The sequence below is a fragment of the Lepisma saccharinum genome, chromosome 8, assembly GCF_977018435.1.
Source record: "Lepisma saccharinum chromosome 8, izLepSacc3.1, whole genome shotgun sequence".
NCBI lineage: Eukaryota > Metazoa > Arthropoda > Insecta > Zygentoma > Lepismatidae > Lepisma > Lepisma saccharinum.
This window is the reverse complement of record NC_139236.1, coordinates 19982270-20003315: the sequence shown is the minus strand read 5'-3', so window position 1 is coordinate 20003315 and position 21046 is coordinate 19982270. Positions and strand designations below refer to the sequence as shown.

The following is a 21046-nucleotide window of genomic DNA, read 5'->3' as shown; positions in this document are numbered from 1 at the left end:
TGAAAAACAATGTGCGATATGATACAAATGGGTACATTAACTTAATCTTTATTCCATCACCTTTGGGCATAATTTACTTCCCGTTAGATAACCCAACTGCAAAGGATATATAATTTCAAAAGTAAAGCTATCCACTTCTCGATCTTGTGATAGTGAAGATTATGTGATCATCACAAAGCTCAATCAGCCATATTGCCCAGGCACATAGTGATTAGACACCTGGGATCTAACCTGGATCTCCATCACATGCTCAACCAACTGGATCACCATGGTCATTGAAGGTTATACAAGATGTGGCTAGAAAATAATCAGATTATTTTTTTAAAAGGCTTCCTGTTAACCCAAGAAGGGATGTCTGGGTAGAGCATTGACCCCCCTCCACTTCCACACAAACCTTGACTCATGTGCCTTGAACAGTTTGGCTGTAGCCTTCAAACAAAGCAGACCACGTACCAGAGGTCCATCAGAAAACTTTTGAGAGCCAACATTGATGTCAAAATCCTCACAAAGCTTGGAAAATCGGTTACTGGAACATACAATCTGTTAAGGGTAGTTTACGGTGATGAGTGTCTGTCTCGTACTAAAGATTGAGTTGTTCAAAAAATTTAAAGATAGGATGGAAGATGTTAGATATTGTCAACACCCGGGCTGCCCTTGCTCTTCAAGAACATCCAAGAATATCGAAAAAGCTGCTCCAATTGTTATGGATCATCGCCTGAGAATTCAAACAATTGCAGAATTAGTAAACATGGAGACAGATTTTACACAAAAATCTAGGATTTTGTGTGTGTCGAGGTGGTGCCAAAATTTCTTACACCTGAGCAAAAGGACTTCAAATGAAAATGTCTGCCGATATTCTTGTAAACACTGAAAACAACCCAAACTTCCTAGAAAATGTCATTACTTGTGACGAAACCTGGGTTTTTCAGCATGATCCTGAAACTAAGTGACATTTCCCACTTTCCAATGTAAAAAGAAATCATGGACGATTCAGTTGATTTTTTTTAAAAATATCTGGGGGAACATTTACATTAATTGGGTGTCTGAAGGTCAGGCAGTGAACCTCTGTGAGTGAGGGAGAAGACGATGGACAGAAATGTGGAAGATCGACTCAAGCAAGGAGTCTTCACAAAAACAATGCTCAAGCACACAACTGTCTGTCAAGAGGTTTTGTCACTAATCACAAGATCACAGTGATGGAGCATCAGCCTTACTCACTGGATATAGCCCAATGTGACCTCTTTATGTTGCAAGAGGTTAAAGGAATCCTGTTCGAGTCTGTAGATGCAGTGAAAGCACAAGTGATGGAACTCGTGACCAGCCATTCAGATAATGACTTGCAGCAGCACTGTTTCCAACAACAGAAAATTTGTGTGGAATCGGTACGGTGTATATCGAAGGAGATAACATTTCCAATGTGTAATTTAGTCAAATAAAATTGTTTGAGCATTATTCCGGTTATTTTCTAGCCAAACCTCATGTGATGATTTACATAATATGAGGTTAATTGTAAGTTATATAGGTATATTTTTTTCTTATTAACTGTGTTTGACTATCTTGATCTGACTCATTTGAGCCAATCAAGCTAACTTGATTTCAAGGGTTTGTCCTGCATTGCTTCTTGTCCAGTATTCCGTGGTAAGAACAAGCCAAGTCTTGTGCATGCATTGTACTTTGTTGGAAACATGGTTGGAAGACCAGAAGGTTGTTAATAACACAGCATACTCTACATTAATCAACATGCAAAAATAAATTTACAGTACTTGTTTGAAGTTCAACCACTCAACGAAACGTTTTCTTTCTGTGAATTCTGCCTTAGTAGAATATATTTTAATAATTCCATCTCTTAAATATTACAGAATAATCTGGTTCAATAATATATATATATACTTACTGATCTTCAATCTGTTTGGCTACTTCCACTACATAATCTCTGTCAGTCTGAAAAAAAGTTACAAAAATATTTAATGAAAATCTCCTAAAAAGTTAAATGTTCTGGACTTGCAATTAACTAAGAACAACTACTTCCAATGTACATGCTGATTTCAAACACAAATGATACAGAACTTTTCTGAAAAATTACATTAAACTAACAATGAATTTGTCTTGAATTAATTAGATGCAAATACGAGTAGTATCCTTTTTATAAACATTTGAAAACGACTTACAAGTTTTTGTACTACCATAAATTTTCATGAGATATGCTCTAAAAAAAGTTCTTCCATGTACAACATTTTAAGCATCTGGAATGACACAGGTTGTCTTTCTCTAAGGCCAGCTCTAGTCATAAGAATTAAACTATACATACCTCAGCTACAAATACTACAATTAGGGAATCTGCTTCCTCTTCTGGACTCATACTTTCGATAAGGTTTTGAAGAGTTGCTAACAAATAACTCTGAACTTCACGTTTTACAGTTGGAACTCCAAGTACCATGGACACTAAAAATGGAAACTTGCATTAATCTGAATAATTCCATGTTTCTATTTTTTCTCTTTCCCTTTCTCTCTCTCTGTCTCACACATACACACACACATATATTTCAAAGCTGTGACCTTTAATTTACTTTAAAATGAACAATATCATAACAGATATGAGAGATTATCTTGGATAGGAAAAAGATAAATAAAATAAACTTAGCCTTAAAATATTTACACCTAAATATATGCTCAAAAATGAAGCTGCAAATTTTAAAATCCTTATTACCCCTTATATTTTAGTTTATTCTTAATATAAACTTGTTCAAAAGAAAACATATATTCAAGATTAACTAAAAGCTCCAAGTATGCACTTTTAAATAAAATCTTGCATAAATATAACAAAGTCTCCTGTAGATTTCAAGTAAAGGATTTTTGGAATACTACCTGTTTAGAAAAATTTAAAAATGCATTATTTCAAGATGTTTGAATTAATCTAATTCTCCAAAATACATAATATACATATATATAAAAAAGTACACAGTAAAATTTGAGGTAAGTTTGTCAGTTTCACATAATAATTTGTTTCACAAAAAGCCATACTTGAAATAAGAAAAATGAACAAGTGATAGAGAACGTATTACTTCCAACCAATCAGTTCACTTGCTTATATTTAAGAAATTTAGTTGTAAATCTGATTCATAAATTTCATGATTACTGCATAAATATCTCTGATAAGTTACTTGCATCTTTCATAGTCAAACTGCAACTACTTTGTATTCTTGTACTTCTTTTTTTTATTTAGCATCACTTTTCTGCGACTTTGGACTACTTGTGATGTTTTCGAGCAACATCAATTTTGCACCTTTGAGTCTTTAGTGTAATGGCGACAAAATTCTCATCGCATACATATGTAATACACTGAACAACAGCAATACAGATGATCCAAGGTATTTTTAATCATTTTGAGCAGGTTAAATATAAGTTTTATTTCATTCAAGATGGGGAGGAAGGGACACTCACAAAGAAACACCATCTCCATGCCAGGACTCGAACCTGGAACCACTGCTGGTGAGATCCCCAGTACAGCACTCGATGTGCTTGGTCGCCGAGGTGGTGTGCAACCAGACTGTATTACGTTACTTTACTTTAACATTACTTTAACCTTGAAAAACTCCCCCATAAAAATAAAAGGGAGAGTGAAATGAAAGCATTATTTTTTTTCTATCTAGTAGATTTCTGTATGTATGGCTGCATAAGTTAGCTGCATTATAGCACAGACCTATTGCTGATCTACATGTATTTTCAACTTTGAGGTAGTGTCTGTGTATCTCAAGAAGAATAAGTCACTTATGAGCCACTGTGAATGCCTTTCCACCCATCTCCCTGTGAACTGAGGCCATTGTCGAACTTTCTCCTCCATTAGTAAACTTGCTTGTGAGGTAAGCATGCACAGAGATATTGAATTTTCATTTCCCGAGAAATTTCTGTAAGTTTTAGGCTGACATAGAACAAGAAACCAATCCTCTTAACTGGTGCAAGTGTGTAGAGGAGGAACCATCTTTAAAATGACAAAAATGGCGTTTTGAAGCTCACATGATTAGTGTTGAAGCCTTGAGGTAGTTTTGTATTTGTATAAGTAACAGTTGACACCTCATGTAAATTTGAGCTGTATATATATAGTGTGCTCTACAATTGTTATTAGACTCTTAAGGTTTTCATTTGACTTGTGTAATACATTTCACCTGCTGTCACCTGAACAAACTGGCTCTCTAAACTTTAACAATGTCATCACCAGACTTTACCATTTATTTCCTTACAGTAAAAAGCAATTTCCGAACATGCTTCAGAAAAAACAAATTTTTGTTAGATTTGTTGAAACATTATCTTACCTCCGGTTCTTCCTCTAGAAAGGCTATAAGCTGGTCTTAAGCTTGAGGGATTATCCAGCAGATGAGGGAGGTAGTGATAGACGGAGGGCAGCCTAAGGAGTTCACTGGAATCGCCACCGCCAGCTCTAAGTCCAGTTAGATTCCTCAACAAGAGTCGTGCTTCAGGACTAAGTGGTACAGAGACTGAGAGACCAGAACCATTGTGCTCTGCACCTGCATAAGAAAAAGAATGATGTGCTTATATACCAATAAATTAATGAATAAAGTTCTGAATAGCCAATAATTATTAGTGACAGTCAGTGGCATAATAATAATTTTGCCAATATTATCAGAGAATAGCACTGAAAGAAAGAAACCATCATGCTTTTACACAACAGCAAAGTGAATATAACATGGAAACTGTATTGGATCATCTTTTTATTATTAGAAAAATAAATTTATAGCGTTATTTCTAACTAGAAAATTTTTGCAAGAGATTCCACATTAGTCTTTTCTCCATTTTGTTTTTACTTCGTACGAAAACTTTTCCCGCATACTGAATGTTCATGTAAAGCATGATTATCTTGTTTAATGTTTCAAAAATATCCACATACACAAAGTTAATACCCAGTGTAAGTTAATGTCTCTATCGCTTTTTGAACAAAAGTTACGTAAGTTCAAAGTCTCGGGTGAGTGACTTTTTGGACACCCTGTACTACGGACGAAACAACATCCACATTGATAGGCGAGTTGCTTGCTGCCTTGCTACCTCAAGTGGGGCAAGAACCATTGGAAGGTTACGGGCAGGGGTGAAAGAGGTACATTGAACACACCAATTTTTTTGAAAGGGGCACAGAACCACCCAAATTCATAGATTCAGATCAGGCCCGTACCCAAAGGGGGGACAGGGGGGTCATGCCCCCGCCCCCCTCGAGCCATGAAAAGTTTTAATTTGTACGTATAAAAACCTACAAATATTACGTTGATGGTATTTCAAATTTTGCATGGATTTCGATTTTGTCCTTGCACAAATGAAGAGGTTGTTTCTAGACAGAGGCAGGCTCTAGAAGTCTGCAGTCTGCAATATTGGGCTATTTTAGTTCTATAACCATTGATGTCCGATTTAGTTGGGACAGTCCATTTCTTTTAATCCATGTCCCGACCTTTTCGCCTCGGCTCTGACACTATTTTGCTATAAGGGAAGAAAGACTCTTGCGCCACTACAGACATTGCACTGGTTATGTAGGACTTTCTGTAGAATACTGTGTACATTATTAAAATTGTCTGAACTTTTTATAAGTCAAAAACAGTTGTTTGACACTCGACAAATAGGAACCCCTTCATTATTGAATGGTTTCTTCTATTACAGTGTAACAAATGTTTCACATAATTAGAATAGAGGGGAATTTTCCATACACTTTACATTATGGAAGAAAGATTCCTCAATGACTGCAATACAAAACCAACCATATAAGGGGCATTTAGCTTTCCACCCGCACAGCAAGGTCTGTGATCCCTTTAAGTACATTATTATTTACGAAATTCTGTCAATCGGAATTTGTCTTGCTGCAACTTTTTTCTTCTTTTCTACTTGTAATTGTCTTGAACATAAATACACAGTAGCGTGACCGTACAACAGACAACTTTCACAGTGTGCAGAAGACATCAAGGCAAATAAAATCGATGCTACGAGCCGTTGATAATGGCATTTTCTATCCCACATGTATGCATCCCTATTTAATAGCTTCTTGGTTGCCACTGGCATTTATTTTTACTGTCGAATAATATTGTAAAAGCGAAAATACACCATAGAAACAATATTACGCCAGCAGACACACTGCGAGGGTGAAGTCACTTAGCCGTTCCCTTCAGATAATTTATTTACAGGGTTCGCACTGACTCCAAAGTCCTAGCCAACTGGAGGAGTCAGGAAAACAAGGTTAGGATTGAGGTCATTGGAAACAAATGATTTTCTAAAAAGCTGGAAAAGTCAGGTGAATTAATTGACTTTTGCTTGGCAGAATTTGTAACCGCAAACACGTTCCGTTTTATCTTCCCAACAATCTTCCTTTTTGGGTAATATTGCTTATAAAATAGTTCTTTCATTCTATTTTTCATTTATTTTCAAAAATGTTCAACAAACGTGATTCATTTGATTAACTTACAAAGTTGAAGTGTAACTCTTATTTTCTGGCATGTTAAATCAATAGCCTACACAGTTATGTAATATACCTGGAAAAGTCAGGGACTTTGCAAAGTGGATGTGAACCCTCATCTATCAATCCCACTCGCTATATTGCTTTTCGTAAGCTTGTTTGCATTATGCACACATGTAGTCTATCCGTATCATACAATTTCTTTTTGCATTCTGACAGAAATAAATGTCAGTGTCAACTGCAAATATGGTTGCATACATATAGGTTAGAAAATGCCGTTCTTCAACATTTCGTAAGAAAATGAGCAAATTTCCCTACCCACCCTCTCCTATACACCCCCATATTATATATATATACAGTGTATAATATGAGAGAAAATTTATTTAAAATTCGCCTATGGCTCTGCCCCCCCCCCTCAAAAAAATCTGTCTGCTGGACGTTCTTGTGTTTTCGCCGACATATGTCACCGTGCCTATCACCTTTTGCCTAATATAACAATGTTCCAATTTTTTTTGCCCATTACTTGAATTTGTCTAAAACATTCTCTTCCTTTCCCAATGAATTGAAACCACCGTAAACCTACTACTTCATTGTTGTACTTGATCTGTGCTCTTGGAAAACTTTTTTAGGAGCTGAAAATTATTTAAAATGAAAGTTTATTATGGAAAATTGTTTGTCTTAACGAACTATGTACACTGTGATAGTTCGTAAGCTAACATGCTACGCTGCGCATGTTGTTTGTAGTACGTGACTAGTGACGAGATAACGGACTTCCCCGATACTTTCACTTTGTAATCAAGCGGTTCTGGGCAGATCCATGAGAGAGGCACATTGCATAGGGGTTCGGATGCCATTTTAAACTGTAGTTTCGGTTCCGGTTACCCTATCTGAGCTTAAAGTGGGCGTAAAATGAACTTCGACAACATTTCTACACGAGATTGAAAAGAGAATGAGACGAACGTAACGTACATAAAATAACTTGAGACGAGAACGGGACAGACCTCATCAAACAAGAGACGAGAATGTTACGTCCTGGCTGGACTCGTCTCGATTCAATATCTAGTGGAAATGAGGCAGGGGAGATTTTTAGACATTATGTATGTTCGCGACTTGCTTATTATATTCTAAACTTCCGATTTTCTGTACCATTGAATGCAACTGGAGCCCAGAACAAGGTCTGATTCATCTGTTCCGAAATCAAGGTGGACTGATTTATATTAGGTTCATTTATATCACTTTTAATAAATAATTTGTAGAATAATGTACACTTCTGTTCAGATAAAAAGGCACACTCGTTTGAGTTCCAATCCATTTCGTAGGCGATCGTGTCTGGCGATACAGCCGAAGTAAATATTCGTAAAACAGCATCCCAGCAGTGGTGCTAACCACTAATGTTTTTCACCACATGCAGCGAATTTACTGACTTTCCGAGTAAAAGAAAACGGTTACGGGAAAGCCTTAATTATTAATGCAATGCAATGTTACATTAGAAAGACAGGGCGAAATTTCAGGGGAAAAAAAAGTTTTCCAAACACTCAGAATAAATAAATAATCTAAAAAAAAACCTGCCTCAATTCCTTCACTTGGAGAGAAGTTTATAATTGTTTGAAATCATATGGGTACACTTACCCGCTGCTGGGATGCTGTTTTACGAACATTTACTTCGGCTGTACCGCCAGGCACGATCGCCTACGAAGCTGGAAGTTAAACGAGTGTGCCACTTTATCTGAACAGAAGTGTACATAAGAATTTTGTAGATATCAAAATCACTTTTGGTGAAAGTGCATTAATTTCGTAATCATTTAATGGTGTTTATTAGGCTTTAAAAAATAAAAATAAAGGAAACAAAATATATGTATTGATGGGGTGAAGCTTATACGAAAGGAAATGTAATAAAAACTGTAAACACACTTAAATTTTATCTCGATTTAAAATTCAATTTTTATAGACAAAAATAGCCAACATTTTGTGTAGAAAAATATACAAAATACTAATCATGTTAAACCATAAATAGTGTCATTTTCATTAAACTGTAAATAAACTGGCAGATGATAATTTGCAAACTATCATTAAACAAATTGACAAAATTTATTTACAAAGACTATAAAAATATTTTAAGTTACAATTGTAGAGTACATCCAGAATGTTTAATTTTCACTGGAAGAAAAGTTACTGAAATTGTTATAGTTTCATTAAACAGAAAAATGAATATTTACAAATATTTTTTTTTATTTGCTTTAATTAAACTGTTCAAATATTTTACAGGGCCGTTTACTTGAAAAAGTCTTTCTATATATATAAAAAAAATATCTATATGTATGATGCCAAAAACCATACAAGCAATTTTAAGGGTGTTCTTTAAAATAATTTTAAAAATCGATTAAATTTTTAAAATCTGATCTAAATAAAAAAATCAAAACGATTTTTATATAAAATAAAAATCATTATTTTTATCCACCTTATCCGAAATTATCTGTTTTCAAAACTGCTAAAAATCTATACCTTCAAAATAACCATAAATAAAATTCTTAAAAATATTTCGTGAAAAATATTTCTTTTTTTATTGGAAGTACATGATTATGTATAATTTTCATTAACATCAGGGTGTGTTGTTCCAAAATATTTTTTTTATTTCAAATTCTGAACATCTAGTGCTTCCTTAATTGATACATCTCTTACGGCAATCAATATAAAAACGTTCTTAATTAAAAACTGTACCTGCAGCAAGCAATTGTCCGAGATGTTGGGAGAGGACATGGACTTCTTCTTGTCTGGCACGATGCATACTGTCTAGATGTTGCACTCGAAGTTGCAGTTCCGCCAGCCTCTGTACCAAAGCCTGTTCCTGACTCATGTCTGGAATGACAAAAAAAACAATAATTCATGAATAATATTATTTTCAGTTAAAATTCGTAACTTGTCATAGACAAACTATATTTGCTATTATGTATAGCCTATTTCATTTATTATTTAATATGTTTGGAGAATATTCCCCAAACATAAAACCGCCACCTATAACAAGTCCTTCATTGTTACAGGGATAAGGGAATGGAACAAACTGCCTGCACCATTGACTAACATTATTTGCCATCAACGTTTTAAGAAACAACTAAAGAACTTACTATTGTCCCAACATTAACCTTCATATGTAAACAATTGCACCTACACCCCCCGCCACACACAATGAACTACTGAAGACTTATTACTTATCTTTTATACTTATCAATTCAATGTATCATTTTATTATTGTATAATCTTTATATTATCTTTTTGTATTATCATGATCAATGTGTTTTTTTTTGTATGTTTTTATTCATTTATTGTATCTTTGACAAGGGTTGGTTGTAAGAACCTGCTTAAATAAAGATCATTCTATTCTATTGCACACGATGGACAAGTGGGCAGTGGTTTATTCACATGCTCCCCTAACACACCCGCCACTTAAAATTTGTCGCATAGGCTCAATATATGGTAATTTTGGTTATAAATATACTCTTACATCCCCCTAAATACGAACTTAACCCCCCTCCTCCTGGATGGAAATTCTGTATAAAGCCCTGATCGGGGGTCAACATTGTATTGAACAAATATATCGAACCTTTAGAGCGCCGTAGCATACTATAGGTCACGAAATTCTAAAAATATTTCCTCAATAACATGCCAAAATAATAATATATTTCTTAATAAATTAGTAACAATATAATTAAAATCTTACATTATGTGTTGGTACGCTCATGCATTACGCATTTTATCTTTGTACCCGTGTGGTGAACTTGTAAAATCATACGGATATAGCTTCTCCAAACAGTACGCTGACACAATCGTGCTGACTACACAGAGCATACTGCTGGTGAAGTAAGGAAATTCTTTCGCTACTTCTGGGTTCGTGTTCCTGATAGTGGTGAGAAACTCTGGGCAGTGCGGAGTTCAGGCTCAGCTGCCGACCTTCGTCGCAGAGTGGTTAGCACAGCGCGCTACGACGATAGGGATCCCAAGTTCAAATCCCAACCTGGGCATGGGTGTTCTTTGGCAATGTCCCTGTATCAATTTCACCATATCATCTCTCATCCTCATCGTCGCGATTACCCAAAACTGGCAAAAAGTGACGCTAGATAACAAAAATAAAATAAAATCAAGTCTCATATTTACTTATTTATCGAACACAAATAGAATGTTCCAATTTCTGAAAGCGACGACAGTCGACAAACAGTAGTGAGTGACGGGCAACGTGCGGGTAGACAGCCGTTCCTGAAACTTGCGAGTGATGTGCTGAACTCGAGGAGACGACGTCAATCGGGGAAGCATTCGGGCGTCGCCAGCATAGAGTTTGGCTGCCTGTCACCCATCGATGACCGAGTCAGATAAATGTGAAAAGAGTTTACGCTCTGTCTTCCCCACCATTCCTCATCTTCGACCAGAGGTCTGCTGCACGGGCGGATTTGATCCGCTACAAGGACATAGACCTGTATGTACAACCTCTGTACAGTTCATCGGGACCCAGTTCTCCATGCCCAAGCGAAGATTTATCTCGTGGCCTCCTACACTGCGTGTCTGGGGTCTGTGGAGCAATGCTGCGAATAAAAATTGAGAAGGGGAGAAAGCGAGTGGATGGAGCAAAGCAGTGCGAGCTGCTGCGAACCGGTTGGTAGCTGCAAAAGCGTTTCTCCCTCCATGCTACAATTTTCCTTCTCGCGTGTTCCTTGGTAGAGCCCTCTCCATTTATCTTCGTTCGTTTGCTCTACAAACTCTCGGAACAGTAGCTGCGGACAGAATAGTAAGTCATGTCCGCGCAGGCGCGAGTATTTCGTGGTTCAACCCGGAACTTTCAGCCTGCCGGAGAAGGTCCAGGTCATGAAGCAGATCGTGCAGCACTACGCCGCTAATTTCGCTCGCTGTTTCTTTGGGAGGGTATTCGTGTGAGGACGTGTAGCTGCGGTTTCTTTTGATCGTAATAACAACTTGGTTCTTTTGTTTGTAGAATAATAACAATCGGTTGATTGGTATATTTTCAACACAGTTCAACCCTAGAAAAAAATGAACATTTCCGATTGTGACTGCTTTACGCTATTGCTTTCGAATCAAGATATTTCGGGTTTGATTCCGGTGGACGCACATTACACAGTGAATTGAATTCCATTCTTAACTGAAAGTCCAGTGCTACAGGAGATTTTATTACTTCTTATTTTACATTGCTTTCCAGTTTGTGTGTGCTAATTGCAAGACAGTCATGACTGGTGATCAGATGACTCTGGGTTCCGCCATGAAGTGTCCCAATTCTGAGCGTGATTTGAAGTAAGGGACAAGTGGGCGCCAGAGGTAGGCGAAGAGTGGGTTTGTCCGCCCCATTTTGTAAACTTTGCGCCTCCTTGTGCACCTCCAATCTTCACATTGCTTTACGCACATTATTTATATTACCCTATACGAACCCCTCACCCATAGGCGCTGACTTTGTGGGGGACAGAGGACCTTTTCCCCCCTCGCCCGAAGTACCAAATATAAAATTAACACTTTTTCTTTTGAATGCTAGGTCCAGACACACACACACGCACACAAACATATATATATATATATATATTAGCAAATAATAAGGTTACACTTGAAGAGTTCTGAGAGGTTCATTACAATAGCGTACCTCAGAAGGCAAACAATTTAATCTCGAAGAAGGAGCAAAAAACGAATATTCTTACGAATAATATATTTGTAAACTAAGCTTTATTATTATGCCTCATTTATACTGATCACACGCACAAGTATATTTTAGTATTCATAGTAATGTTTTGATAAAATTATACTTCGTATCTGGTTAAGTGCATTATCGTCCCCTCCCTGTTTAGTATGCAGTGAGAGAACAAAGGTTGCTGTGTGCACGCTAGCGATTGTGTTTTGGAAAATAAGTGTTTTGCTATTTCCAAAAGTTTAGAAGTGCTGTATTCATTACCACCGTACCACAGAAAGGTAGGTGTTTCACTTTACCTTAATCTAGTACATCAAAATAGAGGTTGTAATGTATAGTTAAATGTATTTGATTGGTCGTTTCTCGTACCACGTCATGCTGAATCACGACGCCATAGTGCTTATAGGATAGATCCGAATATCGTCCCCCTATGTGTGCTAAATACCGTCCCCGGGACGATATTAGGCTCCCAGTTACATTGCGCTTTCATCGTTTCAGATGCCTCCTGGTCCTACAAAACGAAGAAAACAGTGGGATAAAGATGCTATGGATCGAGCCGTGGAAGCAGTTCGCAAGAAAGAAATGGGCCTGAAGAAAGAACAGAAAGAAGAACATCAAATATCCAAGTTCGTCATCGTAAGATGAGGAAGAACCTGAACTTGTAAGCACAGATGATGACGACAGCGAAGACGATTATCCAGACGGAGACGAGGATTATGAAGACAGTGAAGAAGATGCCGTATGCTTGTATTGTGATGGTTTATTTTCTGCCGACAGAAATGGTGAAAAATGGGTGCAATGCTCAACTTGTAAAAAGAGGTGCCACGAGGACTGTGCTGGAGGACAGAATCCACCTATTCACTTCACCTGTTCAGTTTGCTTGAGTGCCTAGATAAACGTTTGCGTTTTACTTTCAGTCCATCGTCCATTAGCTTAAGTTTTTCTCAATTATGGTTGCAGGGGACGATATTAGGCACCCATTCCTTACTTTCGTGCATTTGAGAACTTTTAAGAATTTTTTTTTCGCAGTATTTTGTATATTATTTATGTACAGCCCACATATATAAGAAATATATATAATATTCTACTGGATCGTGTTGTTTTCCATTTTTGCACTTAGGTTTTTCAACTGAAATTTTTGTGTTTTAAAAAAAGGGACGATATTCGGGTCCTTTCCCTCATGCGTGTGTCAATACACACTTCATTTATCCGCTCACATATACACATAGTCACAAACTATACGTACAGTCACTGGTAATGAAAATGTGACATCCTGAAATATAGCTTTCCTGCAAAGTGTTTTGTGTGTTGTCTAACTCTACGACGTTGGTAAAAGTTGCCATTGAACTTTTGCTATTAAAATCCACTTACCGCAGTAGACCTAAGCATTACACACACAACGCCTTGCAGGGAAGCGAGTATTTTAGGATCTAAACGCGCGGCCATGAAAATAGGCGGCTGGGCAGAATTGCGCTGGTGCCACATATGGGAAAAGCAAAGCGAGAGCGGGACAAAAGTAGTTGCTTCCCGCGCACTGTGTGGCAACGTCAACCGGGCTGCGTTGCCTAGTTCGAGCGTCAGACCGACCTCTCTCCGGGGCACTTTTGTGTCATCCCTGACCTTTCGAGCAAATACTGTCAGTTTATATCACATGGATTACAAAGACCAACTCTACAACGAGATTTTTCATTCTTTTAAACCTCCGAACACACGGGGTTGTACCCCGACGTGGCAACAGCGCGAATTTCTACCACTCGCCTAATTTCACGACCGTTTAGGTGTACCATTTTTATTGCAGGTGACTGTAAATGCTTTCAATCTCCTTCCCACCGAAAAAATCAAGCAAAAAAATATGTGAAATTGACGCCGCAGCCTACACCACTATATTCAAAACCCTGGCACCGCCCATGAAGTAAAGGTCGGGTAAATGAGTCAACTCCCATGTTTAGTTCCTCATACATTTTACGTCTAAATTCCAAACCACTGTGAATTTGTAACAGAATGAGGACGATAGAAGGAGAAAGAGGGAAGAAATTAAGTAAACCCTTTTACATGTACATGAAAACAGGGTTGACAAATATTTTTTTTCTTTCGAAAAAACAAAACAAACAGTTTTTTTTGTTTAAACATGTTTTTCATGTTTTAAACAGTGTTTTAAACAAAAACTGAAAAAAACATGTTTTAAACAAATAAAACGTTTAAAACATAATGCCAAGAAGACTTATTTTCTAAGAATAATTATTAATAAGGAATCTTTTACTAATACAAGGAAGGACTATGCTCATAATTATAAAGTAATCGCTTGACTAACTTCTTAAAATACTTATTTAATATATTTTTGTTAATCTTACAAGTTAAATCTCGCATGTAGGCTGTTCAAGAAGCTTCAAGTAATGCACAGTTGGCAGGCTCCACTCTTCGTGAATGCAACAAAATATTGACATTAACAACTATGCGCAGTGTATTAACAAGTGAGGAACGAGACTTTCATCATACAGTATTCAGTTTTAATTTTTTAAACACGCAGGCATATTAAAGAGGCCCACGGGTACTCATCACGATATGTTTCTTTGTTAACTGATTATACATTTTCAGCCACTCAACAGATTTTTGTGCAGAATAAACAAAATGACACATAATGAATGAAAATACAAAGTTACAAAACACGCTAATAACCACAAACTATCAAACATCAAGTATCAAAATGTGTTTTAAACGAGTCTGAAAAAAAACATGTTTAAACACATGTGTTTTAGACGTATGAAACAAGTTGTTTTAACACTTTTGTTTTAAACATGCCAATCCGGCATGAAAAACAAATACGAATGTCGGGGGATGAAAACTGTAGCCCTGCGAAACGTGTTCCAAAATAATGCTTACTTATGAACTTCCCAAGTTTCGTGAATCACATTGAAATTTATGCACGATCTGTATACAAGACTGTGCATAAATTTCAGTCCTTGGAGAAAGTGCTGTGGTCGGTACAATGGTCTTTCTTCGTGATGAAGTTTCGCTCACACAAACTTAATTATACCTCCTCCTCCTCCCCTCAACCCCCTCGTTATTTACACAAGCCTAAAATTCTGATACAGTTTCCAACAACAAACTAACCTCGGATACCTTATTCAAGTCGAATTCCGCCATTTGGTCAGTCCTTCGAGTCGAGACTTAAATTAATGCGAGTTGCAGGAAAACATGCTTTGTGATTTATAAAGCCCGCTAGACGGAACATTTTGACTAGCATAAATACTATGTAAATGGTTCTTAAAATCTAATAGCAGATAGTGCTTTACACGGAAGCTTTTCATGTAACATTTCGTTTAGCTTTTGAGATTACAATGTATAATACATACAGCACGAAAGGCACGTCGAGTTACGCCATCTATGGTGAGTGCACGGTGTTTACAATTGAAACAACTAAAATATTCTTTCACACGTGCATTGTATACGTTATAAAGTATGTATTTAATACCGCCATTGCTTTGTACAGTCAACGGCAAAGATAATGGTAGGTAAATTGTCCACCACTATTTTCATTACCTTTTTATTCTACACCCTATGTTGTGTTAAGGAATGAAACTATGTTTGAAACAGGCATTGTTCTCTGCTTATTGACGTTATTATTTCAATTCATTGTCATCACATTGTGTAACACAGACCGAATGAAAATGGTGGTGGACAATTCGTCTACTGTTTCTTTCGCCGTTGGGTGTACCTAAAATATTATTCCTCTCGGTGAATAGCCATTCGCGATTAAAATTACCACCTGAGCGCTAGTGTCGCTTCCAATATGGCCGCTCTATGTAGGAAAAATCTTTGTTTATATTCAGTAGGAGTACGTAATAGCAGCGTGTTGTCTTGGCTGGTATGATAATTGAAACGTTTAAATAACGCGATATTTTTAAATATTGCGAATGCGTTGTGAATTCCAGGAACTCTAACGAAGGTGAAGCTGTGCTGAGAACGAAGCATTTAATTATGATTGGCAAAAACAACACGAAAAACGCAGACGAAACTAATGTATACACTGCTACGTTCCCCGGATAATTCTCAAGGGAACTACTTACATTTATTGCTCAACTGCGAGCCTGAGACTTATCAGCCTACCATGAAGCCCTCAGGTTGTGGGAAAACCGATAAGGATATGCTTACATAAAGCTTACCAACTCTCGCACACAAAAATATAATTAGAAGTCAGTTAATGTTAATATATTAGACTTGAACTCACAATTAAACTCCTTATTAGAAACAAAAGTGTATTTAGATCATAATTGTTCTTCACTACACAAATTACCACATTCACATTTCCAAAATCACTTCCATTATTCCAGCAACATCCATAATATCTCTCACCTCACAACCCCCAATCCAATGTTTTCAGGTTAGTCCATAACCATAAGAGACTACCCAATTGAACAAAACAAATTACGTCATAATAGACAATTAACATTTTAAACACCTAAAATTATACAATAAGTGGGTGCGTATCATGGCATCCTCCCACAAACAAAAAGAAAATTAACAAAATGAAAATGGAGTAAATTTTCTTTTTAGTTCTTAATTACAGTCATTCTTCCACCTTCGCAACAATTCTTCCCTTCTGGAATCAGAGCAGCTAATCTTCTTTAGGTTATCATAGTTCTCTCGTCCAACCACTTCCTTAGTCCAGGGATCCATCAGAGTTGCAACGTTGTTTTTCGTTTCAGATACTAGAAACGGTCCCACAAAATACTCGAAAAATTTAGCTATAACATTATTTTTGGCTGAGCTGAGTTTACGATTCCGCTTGAGAACGAGGTCACCAGAATGCAGGGAATAAGCATTGCCCTTATTTCTGAACTTATGCTTATCCTTTTTCCTCCTATTACTCTCCTGGGCTCTAAACAGTTTGGCTTCCCAAGCAATTGATTCATTTTGCTCGTTAAGGGGCCACTCTAGTTGTTTTAACAAATTAGCTGGAACTGGTTTGTTGTAAAATAATTCCACAGGCGCGTATCCTGTTTCCTCTGATACCGAAAAGTTCAGCATCCAACACACTTTATTTACGTATTTGTGCCAGTCTCCGTGCCTTTTGCTGCAGAATGTTCTAAGTAATCTAACAATTTCTTGATTGTATCGCTCTACCAAGTTACTGGCAGGGTGGTAAGGAGATGTAAGCAATGGCGATATGGAATGGCCTTCTAAAAACTTCTTCCATCTATCTGAAGTGAACTGACTTCCTCGATCTGTCACGATGTAGTTTGGTTTCATAAAATGTGTTAGGTATCCCAGCTCCAATTTATTGATAATTTCTCCTGTGTTGGCAGTCCGCAGTGGGTAGGCAATCAGGAACCTACTGCCGACATCCACCATGGTGAGCAGATAAAGATATCGACTGGATCTAGGTAACCTTCCGATTAGGTCCACGGACAGAACTTCGTGCGGAACCCTTTGAGTGGTTGTTAGTTTCTCCTTCACGATACCCAATCTGTCGGGCTTATTCTTCGAACAAACTAAACACTCCCTTACATATTCAGATACATTTCTTTTCATATTTTCCCAGAAGTATCTGGACTTTATTTTATTATAGGTTTTAGTGAATCCAAAATGTCCAGTTCCGTCGTGCTCCGCATGCAAAACTTCTTGAATAAGAGATTCTGGGACTACAATTTGATGAAATTGCTGGGAGTTTTTGTTCCTTCGGAACAATAAATCCTGATGCTCCAAATATTTCTCTTTATCCTTAATACTTTCCCTTAGATTCTTCCGTACTTTTTGACAAAATGAGTCATTAATCTGCCTTTCCCTCCACTTGTCCAATTCAACTTCATTCAAGTTATTAGGCATTATATGCCAGATATTAAACACTAGGGTGGATTCATTAGGGAGCTTCTCCTCAGGAGCGCTAGGAGGATAACGGCTTAGAATATCAGCGAGTTGATTTTGTTTGCCTTGGATGTAAAGGATTCGATAATCGAACTGCTGTAGTTTTAAGGCCCACCTAGTAAGTCTGGCATTCCAATTTCTGCTGTTTTCCAGCCACACAAGATTCTTATGGTCTGTATATATGAGGAACTTTGTGCCATATAAATACACCTTGAAGTGCTCAATACCAAACATAACAGCAAGACACTCTAATTCTTGAACAGTATAATTCTTTTCCGAAGTTTTTAATTTTCTACTGGCGTACTGCACGATAGCAATTTCTTCTAATTTGGCAGCTTCAGACAGAACTCCTTGGAAGAGTATGGCTCCCAGACCTATGAGAGAAGCATCACACATAATGCAGAATGGTTTTGAGAAATCTGGCTGGGCCAAAGCAGGAATTTGAATCAGCTCCCTCTTCAACTTTCGGAAGCTTAACTCATGTTCATTGTTCCATTCCCAATTTTTGTTTTTACTCAGTAGTTCCTCTAACTTAGCAGTCTTTTGAGCAAGATCTCGTACAAATCTCCGCCTCCAATTTACGAGACCCAAAAATTGTTGTAAATGCTTTTTGTTCTTTGGCCTTGGAAACTTCGTAATGGCTTCATCCTTCCGCGGATCTATTCGTATATATTGTCCAGAAACAAGATGTCCTAAATATTTAATTTCTACCTTTACCAAGGAACATTTCTTCAATTTTACAGTAAAGCCTTCCTCTTGCAACTTCCGCAAAACAAAATCAACATGTTCAAAATGGGATTGAATAGAATCATCAAAGATTAGGATGTCATCAATATATACAGTGAGAAAGTCTTCTGTATCTGGACCGAATAAATTATGCATTGCATGCATGAAAACAGCAACTGCATTGGCTAAACCAAAAGGCATACGGGAAAAACACCACGACCTACCATTGTAGTTGAAAGCAGTGTAGATTTGATGCTCGGTCTGAATGGGAATCTGTAAATATCCTGACGCTAAATCTAAACAAGTGAAATATTTTTTTCCTCTAAATTTTTGTAACGCTTCTTGCAACAGAGGAACTGTGCTCCTGGGGGAAATGATAAGTCTATTTAGCTTCCGAAAATCAATGCAGGGCCTGACCGACCCATCTGGCTTGTCTACAACCAACATAGGATTTAAATAAGGTGAGTTACACGGACGTATCACTCCCCAGGCTTTCCATTTAGTCAATTCCTCTTCCAACTTCGCCCTCTTCGCCATAGGTATCGGATAAGGGTGCGTATAGACTGGTTCACCAGATCCTAACACAATTTTACATTCATAATGTTTTGCAAGTCCAGGCCTATCTGAGAAAATGTGACGATAACTCAAGAGTAATTCGAACAACCTTTCCTTCTCTTCTTGCCTTAATATTTCGGGTTCATAGGCCTTCATTCTTAAAGTCTCCTCAGAAGCTATGCAATTATCGTCCACTGTATTTTTCTCACAATCTATACTATTGACCACTTTAAGTCCTTTCTCCGTCAAATCAGATTCTGAAGTGCTCTTTGGAATGAGCCCCTCTTCAACAACTTGTCCATTTACAGTAAGATATAATTTATCAGATCCCGCATCTAAATTAGCTTTATATTTTTTTAAAAATGGGTATCCGAAAAGTAACTCAGCCTCTAAATTCCTAATGACATAGACTAAATCTTCAAAGGTAACTCCAGCTATTTGAAAGTGAATCCTTCGACAACCCACAACTCTGGATCTTTCAATTCCGGCAAAGTCTCTCAACTTAACTCCTGGACACTTTTGAAGTCTCAAACCTGGGAGCTTTTCTCTTAATTTTAGCCACATTCGATAACTCATGACGGTACACTCGCTGCCGGTGTCTAAAATACAGTTAATTTTAATCCCCAAAACGTCAGCCATAATTTCAGGTTTCTTATTAGAATAATCAAATTCTTCCAAAGCTGTCAATCGAACAAAGTGCCAGTCACTAGGAGCAGCATCAATTTCTAAAAACAAAACCTCTAAAATTTCTTCTGTAAATAACCTATTCTCGCTCCCATAAACTCCACTATCTTCATGGGTTACCGTTGTGAATGAGAGAGCTTCATTCACAACGGACGAGGGTTTAAACTCATTTTACTACTTGAAGGAACGTCCCATGGGGATGAAGGAACATCCCATGGGGATGCTCTCGCATTAAGCTCACTGGGCGTTGCTTCTCGAACAACATCAGTCTGAATTCCAAATTCCTTGGTAACAGTATTACTTCTATCAACAGTCCATCCTCTTTGATAAAACGGGTTCTTTCTTCGATTCCAAAATGTTCTCCCTCCTCTCTGAGCGTTTCTGTACTGTGGTTTCCTATTAAAGTGGTCTTTAGTAGAACTATCATTAGGTTCAGGCATTCCCTGAGAGCGGGACTGGTCTCTCGAATACTTCAATTGCCGGACCCTAGCTTGTTGTGGTCTCCTGTTCTCTACTCTGGAATTGTCTGCTCTCCAGCCTTCCAGTTGTTCCGAGGCTTCATATCTCCCCAAGAAACTAGTGAGTTGGTCGAAGTTTTGTGGATCACGTGTAAGTACCAACTGACGCACTCGCTGTGGTAGTTGACTAATAACCAAATTCAGCGCCTCTGTTTGGTCAACGTTATCAACAAGATTACAATACGAGCCATATGTGTCCCAGCAATATTCTTCAAGTGAGAGGTCACAGCTCCTCGAATACCGTTTGTTTCTCAGAGTCTGCATTTCCCTTTGCTTGGCATCAGCAGAGGCATATTGTTTTCTAAAGGCAGCACAAAAATGTTCAAAAGTCTTCCACTTCTTCTCATTTGCAACAAACCACGCCTTAGCTTTTCCTACCATAAGAGAGGGCAATAACTTCAATCTAAAAATCATAGGAACATTCATTAGATCCAGGTATGTTATTAGCTCTTTTAAATACCTCTCAGCAGAGACAGTATTAATCTCTCCAGCAAACTTTGAAAGAGCGTTAACATCAGACATGCGAAAAGATTTGTAGGAGCTATTCTTATAGGTGTTGTCACGAGATATCTCATCCTG

General features: G+C 37.5%; 1 protein-coding gene across 3 annotated transcripts in view; it reads right to left on the bottom strand.

Moving 5' to 3' along the window:
- The window catches only part of Mgat4a (alpha-1,3-mannosyl-glycoprotein 4-beta-N-acetylglucosaminyltransferase a), a 534709-nt gene that overhangs the window by 20832 nt on the left and 492831 nt on the right, over positions 1-21046 (bottom strand). For all 3 annotated transcript variants that reach the window (XM_083126326.1, XM_083126328.1, XM_083126327.1), the window contains 4 exons: positions 9164-9301; positions 4311-4523; positions 2309-2442; positions 1895-1941 (listed from right to left, as the gene is read on the bottom strand). In XM_083126326.1, the coding sequence (XP_082982452.1) occupies positions 1895-1941; positions 2309-2442; positions 4311-4523; positions 9164-9301 (532 nt within the window). The remainder of the gene's footprint in view (positions 1-1894; positions 1942-2308; positions 2443-4310; positions 4524-9163; positions 9302-21046) is intronic.